This window comes from Haemaphysalis longicornis, unplaced genomic scaffold (genome assembly GCF_048455015.1).
Source record: "Haemaphysalis longicornis isolate Haplotype H1 unplaced genomic scaffold, Haemaphysalis longicornis Haplotype H1 scaffold_6, whole genome shotgun sequence".
Lineage (NCBI taxonomy): Eukaryota > Metazoa > Arthropoda > Arachnida > Ixodida > Ixodidae > Haemaphysalis > Haemaphysalis longicornis.
In genome coordinates, this window is record NW_027526407.1 from 46,000,786 (window position 1) to 46,012,584 (window position 11,799).

Here is an 11,799-nt window from a genome sequence, read left to right on the forward strand (position 1 = left end):
CCGATGCAGCTTCATCGCCGTCCACACCCGCCATTATCACTCAATTATGTTCCGAGCTGGTCACCGCGCGCGTTCCATTTGCGTCGGTGTACACCCTACCTCCCTCTCCCTGTCTCTCTCTTCTGCTCTGCTTGGCCTGCCACGGTTTGCATACCTCCCATACATTGTCTCCCCCTAATCTCTTCCCTCTCACCACCGCGCCCGTGCACCTTCGTGCACCCCGTTCCCAGGTCGTTACTCTGTGTCTGTTCTCTGTGCACTCTGTCGTCACATGGCGGAGGAGAGAGTGTTGCTCTTTTATTGCCTTTTGTTTTCTTCTGCTTCTTCCCGTTGTCGGGCTTGAATCTGCCCGCGAAGCGAATCGAGTATAAAAGGGACCTCCGCACTGTTTTCGCTTGTACCAGACGCAACTCGGCGCATAGCGGATAAGCAACGCGTGCGCGCTTGGATTTGGTAGCAGCAGGTTTGAAAGCCTCCACATCACAATGAACAGCTTGGTGAGTGAATGTTTCTATCGGTCCATGTCCGTTAGTTCCGTGTTATTTTCTGTCGTCGCTGTTGTTGACCAAGGGGGTAAAACTATCAAGGTAATCTTGTCACGGAGGAAGGCTTAGTTTTGTAAGTTGTCGCTTCCAATTTATAAAAAGCGCTTCGACGTACAAATTTCTAATACCTTAGACTTAAGCGACTTATCCAGGTGACGCAATTATGCTTTTACTGTTTTAGGTTACGGATTCTAGTGACCCCACAGGCGCATGCTGCGTAGAACCGTGTCACCACAAATTAACTGCATCACATATACAAGACGTACAGGTGCTATCAAAAGTAATTATAACACGCTCTCGTAAATACCCAGGAATTTCTTCTTCCGGAAACTACCTAGCTTCATTGTGCGTTCAAAGAAGTCCTCCCTAATAGAAAAAGCTTCCTGTACATAGGTAATGGCGGTCTTAAAGCCACTAAGACAATATTTTGCGATATTCACACATCCTTGTTCCAATTACTTATGACGACACCTACCGATTTCTTTCTTCAGCATTTTTTAGTAATATCAGTGAAACAGAAACTTGTTTTAGTTGTGTACTTCCCTGCAATCAACTCAAGTGAGGCAAGCTAGCGCAGGTGAAATATTTATTGCTTAGCGCATGCAACTGAATCCAACGATTGCCGTTCTGTTAAAGCTTAGTTAAACGTAAAGCCTCCGGCAGGCTGTTTTCGTGGGGTCGCATGCCTCATTTATGTGCACTAAACTTTGAACAAAAGTACTTAAACCCCATTCGTGTACATAGGCAACTACAATAAGCCACACTGCAACTTGAGAGTGACGTAAACATGCAGCCTGCAGTAATGGCGAAATCGTCGGGGAACACAGGCTTGAACACTTCGTGTGCACTTAAAGGGGCCATGCGAACAAAATATAAGTTTATTTTGTTCGAAAGATTTCGTCTTTTATAGTGCTCCCAGCGCTAGTCCGGCAGCGAATGATGCCGTATTCACTGATAAATTATTCAATTTATGCTAAAATTTCAATTCTCCCGCCAAATCGTGTGTTTTCGGGATGTCAGCAATGAAGTCATAAGAACGCGTATTCAAACGACTTCCACTGCGTCATTAAGCTCTGCAACCCAGCCCGTCAGTCCTCCCAGATGGCGCTACCATTATTAATGCACGGACCGTTGTCCGCCGTAGCATTGTTTTTGACCTTAATTGCACCTGGCTTGCTTTTGTTACTGAAGAAAGTAATCGCTTCGTGAAACATGGGGCATTCTCGACAAACAGATCCACGTAAGACAACGTTGCGTACGCCTATCGGCCAATGTCGTGTAAGAAAACTCCAAAGGGGCGGACTGCTGTGCAGCTAAAACAAGCATAGTGCTCCCAGTACCAACAGCAGTGCGCATTGGTGCTTCTATGATTACGTGTATTTTCGTAACCTTCATTGTTTGCCGCGCCATTGTTACTTCTCTAACATGAATATGCATTACTTTTAAGCGCAACTAGGTCGTTCTGCCTAATTTGCGTTTGCTTTGGCCGGCCTCTCACAACTGGACACATATGGCATCGTAAGTTCTGTTGCGGGAAATGAGCTAGTGGGTCTCATGGTCATTCCATCTTTTCATGTGCAGCTTTCCCGCTCATGGCAGTCCTTTCAAGAGCGATTAATCTGTATTTATTTAGCGTAACGTAAAGTTCTTTTGTGCTGCTAATATTGGGGGTGAAAACTTTCTTTGCGCACAGTTTCAAGTCTTGCACGTTTTGCGGCTAGGTTCCTGAGCCATGGAAACTATCCCATAGAAATGCATGGGGAGTAAGATTTCACAGCGAATTTCACATAAACTATTCAGAATCCTGGAAAGTTCTTCTACTGTTTTCATCATCACGTTGACTTCTTGCTTTGTGCCGAATATAACTTTCCTGAAGTAATTTTCGTAGGTTCCTGAGAGGTCAGAATTTTGAGCGAGAAAGCTGGGTATGTTTCTAATAATATACCATATTTGAGCGAAGTGGGCGTTAAAACTACTCCCACCTCCCCTCGCGGGAACCCCTGTGTAGATGCGACGCATAGGGGGTTCCGTTGTTGTTTCCGTTAGGTTGATTCTCCCATCGCGTGAAACGTGCCGTGAACCCCCTGCCGCGGCTATGACGCAACGTGGCACGGCTATGACGCAACACAATTCAACACAATCCACTTTAATCCAATCTAATCCAAATCCAATCCAATCTAATCAAATCCAATCCAAATCCAATCCAATCCAATCCAATCCAATCCAATCCAAGCCAAGCCAATCGAATCCAATCCAATGCCCCTCGCGAGAGAGTGTTCGCTATCGGAGAGGAGAGGGGGTGAGCGGCGGAGAGCGCAGCTCGCGCGGTGAGGAGAATGGGGGAGGGGTGTGGACGGACAACAACAACGCCGTATGGAGGGACAAGGCGAGTGAATGAGATGCAGTCGCATCTAAAAGTGGGGTCAGCATGATTATAACGAGTCATTATTCCGAATGAACCGCATTTGTGTTTTTTCTGCATCATGCATGGCCCCTTTAAAGTCGGAAACCGATGTAAACGCATCGTGCACCGTTAAGTTTGCAAACAGGTGCGAGCACACCGTCTTGCAAGCTGCACTTATTTGGAGTTTCGAAACGATACGGGATAAAATTTGTCACCGCGCCCCAGCAGTGAACTATTTTGTCACGCGCGTGAATTGCGTGCCACGGTCGCGCCATTGGCTCCTCGAAATGGAATGGGTGTACAGGCGTCATTCTCAGTTTCTCTAAGCCACACTGCCACGCTGCTGAAGCTTTGCAAATCCGTCTTTATTTTTATTTTACTATAATAAGACCGTCTTATAAGCGAACATGTTCTGATAAGAGAATTATTGTGAACGTAAACAGAGCGCATGTCGTCGGCACGCAGACATGATTTACTCCTCCCCACCACATGTCTGTTCGACGGACGGAGGGTCTGGACGGGTATTTTGGCGTGTACGGTTGATTACACCGGTGAAAGCATAGCTTCAGCAAATGGACTCGCTTTTGAAAGCGAAGAGCGGAGCGTGAGGAAATCACGTCTACGTGAAAGTCAAGTCGTGTCGACGGGAAGGACTAAGAGGAAGGCGCAGGACGGGAGTGAAAGGGAGTAGAAAGAAAACGAAAGTGTAGGTGGCAAAAGAGCCTGAAAAAAAAAATCTTAAAATTCCTTCCAAACCTGGCGAAAGAGGGAAGGGTTCACGAAGACTGTTGACTTGCCTTTCTTCTTTATGTAATGGAGCGAAAGAAAAGAGAGAGTAGGAGAAGGAGGGAGGCTTTCTTGGGGTCCTCAATCCTCTGCGTTCAGTGCCCACTTCTACAGACAGGCCTGCACATGAACCTTTCGTTAGGGTTAACCGAAACGAACCGTATTTTCGCGCGTATAACACACCCGTGCATATAAACCGCACCTCCATTTTCAGCCTGCTGGGAAAGAATGGAATGGAATGGATGACTTTATTACAGGAGGAGGCCAATAGGCCCTGGCTGGGAAAGAAAAAAAAAATCCTCTTCGCGTATTGCCCGCACATTTGATACAGGAAAGGCTGCACCAAAGCTGCTGTTCAAGCAACTCATCACATACTGTAGACAGAAAAAGCGTGTATTTAGCAGACTTGGCAGTAATGAAATTACAGTAATTGAATCACAGTAATTAAATTACTTTTTGCTGTAATGAATAATGTAATGAATTATTTTTGAGTCTTGGCAATTTAGTAATGTAATAAATTACTTCAGGCCAGTAATTTCATGGAAATTACTCATTACTTTCCCCATTAATTTTGACTACGATATAGCCTGCAGCTTCTCTACGGCATAAAAAGTTGACCAAGTAGAGTTCTAATGCCGAGAGAGTCTCTCGGCATTGGATGAAAAAGTTCTTCATTATGTTCAACACAACCCTGCCGTCATCCACGCCAGCGGAGGGTACTTATGTACAGTTTATTTACAGCGCTCTGCATTGGTATGTTAGATATCTATATTGCATCTCAGAAGGAGCTGCGATTCAAAGTGGGCATGGGAAAGGTGTCCCCGTTTGTACGATAGAGTGTCTTTTGCCATGCTAAAAGACACTCGCCGTACAAGTGGAGACACCTTGCCGACGCCCACTTTGAATCAATATAGATATCTATATAGATATCTATATAGATATCAATATAGTAGATATCAATATAGATATCAATATAGATATCTAACTTACCAATGTATAGCACTGTAAATAAACTGTACATAAGTTGCTTATAAACAAATATTTTGGAGATTTCAGTGTATATGTATATGAGTGTAAACAGAGTGTATGTGAGATGAATTTTTGTTAAAGTAATTTCACTACTTTTGAAAAATAATAGTAATGTAATGTCGTTACTACTGGCCACCTGTCATTTGTAATGTAATTTAATTACGTTTTAGAAAATTCTAGGAAAGTAATGAGTAATGTAATTTAATTACTTTCTAGAAGTAATTTTGCCATCTCTGGTATTTAGCAAGTAGAATACACTGACTGCAACGCGAAAGTCACAATTCACTCAGTGTCACTGCTCTCGCTTAAGCAATAACTTGAGCCGCAGTCCTCACTGTTGTACACTAGGTAATCTTCGGTTCCATCCATGTTGTTTTCGATGCAGCATTTTTTGAAGCTTTTTTGCACCATCTCGCCTGGAATCGCTGCCATGGAAGGCTTATTGAGTGTTACTGTGTAGGAGCTTCACGACCCAACTTCTATTGCCGTGAAGCTGCGCTACAGGAAAATAAACCTGCGTATTATCAACACCCCTACTTTGCCGCTGAAATTTTTGCATTTCTGGTGCGGGTTATACGCACGAAAATACGGCAATTGACTCGCTGAAGTTCGATGTCTTAACGAATATTTGAAAAGCACTTTTTTAAGTGCCACGGGAGGCGTATTTACACGGTTAGATGGCGTATGCCTGACGCATGCGCACTGAATTTCGAACGTTATGGTGCGGGCGAACCCGCGATGTCTGCGTAGAAACTCCGTATCGAAGATACTCAAAAGCGTAACCGTGATCGTGAACGCGAAGCATGTAAAGTTCAGTTAGCGTAAGAAAATGAACAAACAGTTCAGGGCACTAATCTTGCTATTGGGAGTGCATGCACAGACACGCAAGCACAATTCATAAAACATCCGCCAATATTTCGTGATCGTTAGCTTACTTAGTCCGTCCCATTTAGGCGGAGGATCCAACCAAAAATTTTCTTTTTATGATCCCTGAACTATTTATTTATTTATTTATTTAAAGTTCCTTACAGGCCCTGACAGGGCATTGAGCAAGGGTGGTACGTAAGAAAAGTGCGAAAGAGACAAGTTTTTTCAAAAAGGCACTACGAAAAACCGGAGTCCAAGAAAACATTATACAAGAAATTGGCCGTAAATACATATCTAGAGAAACGCCAAATACAAAGATAATGTGTGCTATATGTTGCACGAACCAAGACTAACATACCGCACATTCAAGATAAAAAGCGCGCAAAGGTAAACAGACACTTGATGTACAAAAATGCAAAACACGAAGTTCACATAAAAGAGTGATAACAGATTGGTACAGTATTACGGAAAAAAGTGAGCACGAAGACGGTTACGGAATGCGTCGTCCTTAGATTCGGCGGCAATGTTATCAGGAAGATAGTTCCATAGCCTGATGGCCAGGGGAAGTGCGGACAATTTAAATGCACCAGTTTTACCGTACTGGCGGGAAAAAACTATGATCAAAATTACTTAGTATTTAATGGTAAAGTACGCGTTTTTTTTTCTGATCCCGATGGAAACCAATCCCTTCGCACCGTAGCTCTGCGAGAAGGCAATTTCCGGGGTATTATCTAACAAATCACCTTCGACATACCAAGAAATTCAACAATGAAACAACGCTGAAATCAGGGCATATTTGCATACATAGTGAGGTGGATTGAGACAGAAAACAGCGTAAAACCTTCTCGCCATCGCTGCTGTGGTGGGGTTGCGTTAATCATAAAATAATTGAGGCTTTGTTCTCGGTCCCAGAGGTCACGGGAAATGGAATCGTGGATTAGGCGTTAGAACAATAGGGGGCGGTTGAACAGTTTCAGGAAATCCGTCCTGTAATCCCGGCTTCGGCGTGATTGGAACAATACCGCACTCGATGCGAAAGCACGGCTTCCTCGGAATTATGCCGGAACTGGTCGAAGGCCGCTTCACTAACCGCTGCCATGGCACGTGACGCAAACGTTTCTATGTTTTCCAAGCGTCGTCGTCCCAGTAATCTCGCAGAGCTGGAACGCCCACATTTTTAAAGCGACAGCTTTCTTAATGGGACCGATGGCGTCCTGTTGAAAAAACTAACGCCTTTCCCCATAGACCGGTTGGTCGACCGAAAAGCCCTGATAAGATATCTGTGCACATGGCGCGTGCGCGAAACCGAGCTTCCATTGGGACAAAACGGTTACTTCAAAATAGCAAAAAAGGAATGGTTCTAGATCGATCATGAAAAAGGAGTAATACTGTATTCCTCTATCCTATAAACCACGTATGGATATACAGTCGAGTCCACTTACAACGATGCCATTTATAACAATATATCGAATATAACGATCAACAGCTGTGGCACCGTCAACTTTTGTATTCTTTCTATGGTAAAATAAACCACTTATTACAATGCTCCAGTGCCACGATATCGTATATAACGATTCAATCCGGTGATATTGTACACCAAAAGCGCAACAGTGACGACTCTAACGACGCGGTTGCGCAGCCTACTCAGGTATTGTCTTCGTAGGAGGCCCAATGCGTGACACAGTCCCCCGGGGGCTTTGTTTCCGGCAAGGACGTTTACCTCAGCTAGATGAAGCACCTGTAGATGCTTTTGGAAAAGATTTGCGCTAGCTTCACACGCGGAAAACAAAGGTGACCAACTGCGGCTTCTTTGCCGCAAATTATAAGTAGTGCCACCTTGCTGGCATGCGAATAAAATGTTTTGAGCTCTGTTTCGTCTGTTTATTTTGCAACCCGCTTGTAACAATTATCGGTTATAACGATGGGATTTTCTAGGCCCTTGGATATAGTTATGAGTGGACTAGACTGTACATTTAGATCGTTCACGGAGGCGTTCAGTTAGTGCGCGAAAAATCCTCGCAGAGGTTGGATCTTCGTTTGTGATTTGGGTCTTTGAAAGTTTGACGATAGATTAGACGCACTTTCAGTGAAAGTTTGACGAACTTGTAGCTTTCGCTCTTATATCAGCTTCATTCAGGAAGGGATGGTACATTTGGTTACAGCAAAGCTGCATATGCCGCTACCCCTCCATGGCTCAGTCCTGCCGGCGTCCGACTCAAAACGCCTTGCGGCGAAGTCAACTTGTTCGCGAGGGCTGCGCAGCCCTCAATATAACGTGCATATCCCGGTAAAGACAATAGTGCGACTGGCCGTTGAGACGGCTGCATCATTAAGCCAAGTTTCATTTACTGGTCATAGTCAATCTTGGAGTTGTAAACAATTCGTAATTACCGTCTGCTGTCAATGGATGCGTTTCTGAGGCAGGGGTATGCTCGCTAAATTAGGCTAACCTTTAGCTCGTCTTTTACCCGCGCTATTCCGGAACAAATTACATGACGGTGCCCTGGTCTTAGGGTTACATAACTGTGTGAAGTTTTATCTGAGCAGGTAACTATCTGTCGCAGCATGAATACGAACAACTCAAAGACGCTGCTTCTAAGGCTTACCGCGAAACCCCTATGTTTGTTGGCTAGGATAAAACATTAGACCTAATTACTTTCTTTAGGGCAATAAACTAAGAAGTTGTTGAATGGAAAATTGAGAATCCAAAATAATCGTATTTCATTTCTTGCACTTGTTCGGACTGCACCCTGCCAATCCTGGTTTCTGTCGCGCACTTATTTGGCTTCGCTGTGTAATCACATTCCCGCTGTGGAAATGGGACAATCTTTTGTTTCATCTTAGTTCTCGAACGCTGTGTTCCCCTTAGGAATGCTGCGCACTGGAATTATAGTCCTTTGCAGTGATTTTTGTGTTCTGCTCAGCAAATTATTTGTGCCTCGGTTTTGGGAAGGGTTGTCCATCGTATACCGATCCGTCGTTGTCAAAGGCAGCGAAAATGAAATGCGCAGTGCACACCTGTTGTTGTGCGCGAAGTATAGTTTCTTGTTTCCTGTTAACAGAGTTTTGAAATTGAGGACATGATGCACGCGTACCTCTAAGTTTAGCCTGCAATGTTGCCAGCGTTCATGTCAGGCAGCAAGATTGTATCCGTGTACTGATAATATTTTTGTCACCACAATTGTCACTATTGCAACCAGAACAGTGCATTTGGATTTAAACTTTCTCATTATCAGCACAGCCGTTAGGCAGATGCACCGACGATGCTCAATTATTTCACTGCCACTCCGCAGGTCTCAGCCGCGCTAATCTTCGTGCTGGCCACTATGGCTTCTGCTGGATTTCTCGGCGGCTACGGCGGCTACGGCTTGGGTCACGGCGGCTACGGCCACGGTGGCTACGGCTTAGGCCACGGATTCTCTTCGGGAGTCAGCTACTATTTCGACAACCAGAAGGCTGCCCCGTACTTCGGCGGACACTACGGCGGTTATGGAGGTTACGGCGGCCATGGCGGCTATGGACTTGGGCACGGACTCCTCATTGGACACGGTGGATATGGAGGGCACGGCTATGGCGGTCTTGGCTATGGACACGGCTACGGATTCAAGGGATGAGCAACTGACACCAATCCATGAGTGAGCTCGAGGGTGACAGGGGTTATAGTAGTCGGTTTCCGTTGTAGTGAACGCTTTTATGTAAGGCCGCATTCTCCCCACTGGAATCCTATTTGTAGAACACAGAATAACGGAAACACGCCAAAAAGCGAAGCACGCACGATTAAATGGAAAGGAGCAGACGAATTTTTTTTATCATAACGCCGCACAATTGGCGAAATTTGGCGAGTAACCGCACAGAAATTTCTTAGTGTCACCAGCAAAAAGACATGACAGCATAAAAAGAAATAACTTAGGGCTTGATTGTTTTATTTATTTTGGTCCCGCGCCATATCAATGTCGACTCCGCAACAAGGTTTTGGCTCCTAAAAACGAGTTTTTTGAGCAAGCACTCAGGCGCGCGAAGGAATTATGTTCTCACCTCGACAACGGACCGCCCTTTCACGGAGGATGGGTCACTGGGCAGGGAGCGTTCCTGGCCTTCGTATAATGTGATGCGATGGAGAGGACATAGGACATCGTGGGGGCTTGAAAGGAGGTAGGGGAGAATTAGGGGAGAACACCATGACGCTGAAGGCATGAGAGAATTCTTTGGGAAAACGATTCAATTGTTCCGAAAATGTTGACATCTATAGCCATCATCTGATGGATCCCTTGAGTCAAGATTTCTCACTCAGCGTTTTAGACTATATGCTTGAATCCTTTTCTGCTCTATTTCTTTTTTTTTTTGCTTGGAACCTGGCAAGGTTCTGAGTACTCTCCACAGAAACCACATTACAAGTTAACTCGAAGTACTACGGTCTAGCTTCTGCGCAGTACACCCGATTGGCCAATACATGCAATAAACGATGAAATTTCGCGAAACACGATGTCCAGCGTGCGATTCCACCCAAGGGCCCGGCTGCGCTGTGGCAATACGTAATGCAAGCATGACGTACTGCATTGCGCAATCACAGTTTTGAGTCTAAACGTATGTACACGTTTCTGGCAGTTTTCCCATTTGCTTTGTTGGCGACAGGGATTGGCCAAACGAGTGCATTGTTGTGGAGCTAAATCTTAATATCGCATTCGAGCGTAGCCCACTTTCCTTAAAACAATGTCTGAATGTTTACTTCACTGGTTCATACACTAGACAAAATAAACCCGTAATTTTAGATTGCTTGTATCCTCAGGGTGAAGAAAGTTCAAATGCAAATCGGCGTAGACGCAGAAACCCTGCTTTCAGACTAATTAAGATCTGAGTTTTACTTTGAGTTGTACCCGCCCTGGTGGCGCAATTGCAAAGGCGTTTCGCTGCTGCTACGGTTGTTGTTCTGGTGGAGCCGAAGCAGGTTAAAGGTGAGCACAGGTTAAGTGATGCCAATTTGTATAATTTAAATATTGGCCATCCACTACAGCACGCTTCATAACCTAGGTGTAGCCTTAGCGCATAAAAGTCAAGTTTCAAATAATACCGGGATGCTCAAAAAACCACAAAACGAGACATCCTGGCAGTGAAAACGTGACTTAAGTTGACTGAAGTGGCGTTCCAGTTTTTACAAGAACTGCGCAGACTTGTCTCGCGGCGTCAGTGAGGACAACGCAAGATAAAATTGGTTGAAGCGGCTTATCTTCAATATCACGACTGCATGGGCCTGTGTCAGTGTGCTGTCGCATTCTTACAACAAAGACCAAACTGAGAGATAGCCCATAACGTGTCCTGATGTTTCAACTCCTGTCGTGCTCAGCTGCTCCAGAGCCGGTAATAGGGAGTTTTAGTATAGCGTACGGACGTTACCGCACACGTAGCGTAAGCAAATGGCTGAACGCAGCAGCGCGATGCGCGAAACGGGTTTTAGTAGGGAACTCGCACGCTTCGCAAACGTTCGTTAATTATGGTGGCGCCATCTGAGCAAGAAAGGGTGAAGAGCTTCTCGTGTGTCCACTTGAAATCATTAAGCACCAAGCAAATCCATCCGAAGATTCGTACGCATGGCGAGATCTGTGTATCCGTGTGCAACATTCCGCATATCCGAGGTTAACCCGCTTCTGTGTGCTGATTGCTGAGCCGCTTCTTCGACACCACCTGTACGTGTCCGCAAAGCGTCGGCCACTTCCATAGTGTCTTCAAAAGATTTGCACTTAATATTTCTGTTAAAAGGTTCACATCTCAGTCTGGCGAAAAGCGAAATCTCATCGTTTTCTCCATTCACATCACCATGTTGTCATTAGAAGCCGGTCTCACTCTCCGTGATCGCAAGCGCATCAACGTACGCTCGCTGTTTTGTTGAAATAGCGTCACTAGCGTACGCTAGGCGCAAAAATTAACTTAACGTACTGCACATGCGCAGTGCAGCCACGCAAAGAAATAACTTACGCTATTTCGTTACGTAGTGCTATTCTAAAACTCTCAATTGTTTACATTATCCCGCTTGGTTGACCAACAGTGTTAGGACCATCCGTCTTGACGCACCGCCAGCCGTAATGAAGTAGTCTCCTCGCCGCCGTACCGCGAAGCTCGGCCTTAATGTACCTCCCCTTGTAGTGCTATTCTCCGCGGGTTGCGACACTCCGT

The 11,799-nt window shown here is 45.2% G+C and overlaps 1 protein-coding gene across 1 annotated transcript; it reads left to right on the plus strand.

The window, feature by feature from the left end:
- The first annotated feature begins 409 nt into the window (after positions 1 to 409).
- LOC144141534 (uncharacterized) lies at positions 410 to 9,257 on the plus strand. Its single transcript, XM_077673078.1, has 2 exons — positions 410 to 497; positions 8,925 to 9,257. Exons 1-2 carry the CDS (start codon positions 486 to 488, stop codon positions 9,243 to 9,245), a joined length of 333 nt encoding a protein of 110 aa, XP_077529204.1. The 5' UTR covers positions 410 to 485; the 3' UTR covers positions 9,246 to 9,257.
- The last annotated feature ends 2,542 nt before the right edge of the window (positions 9,258 to 11,799 follow it).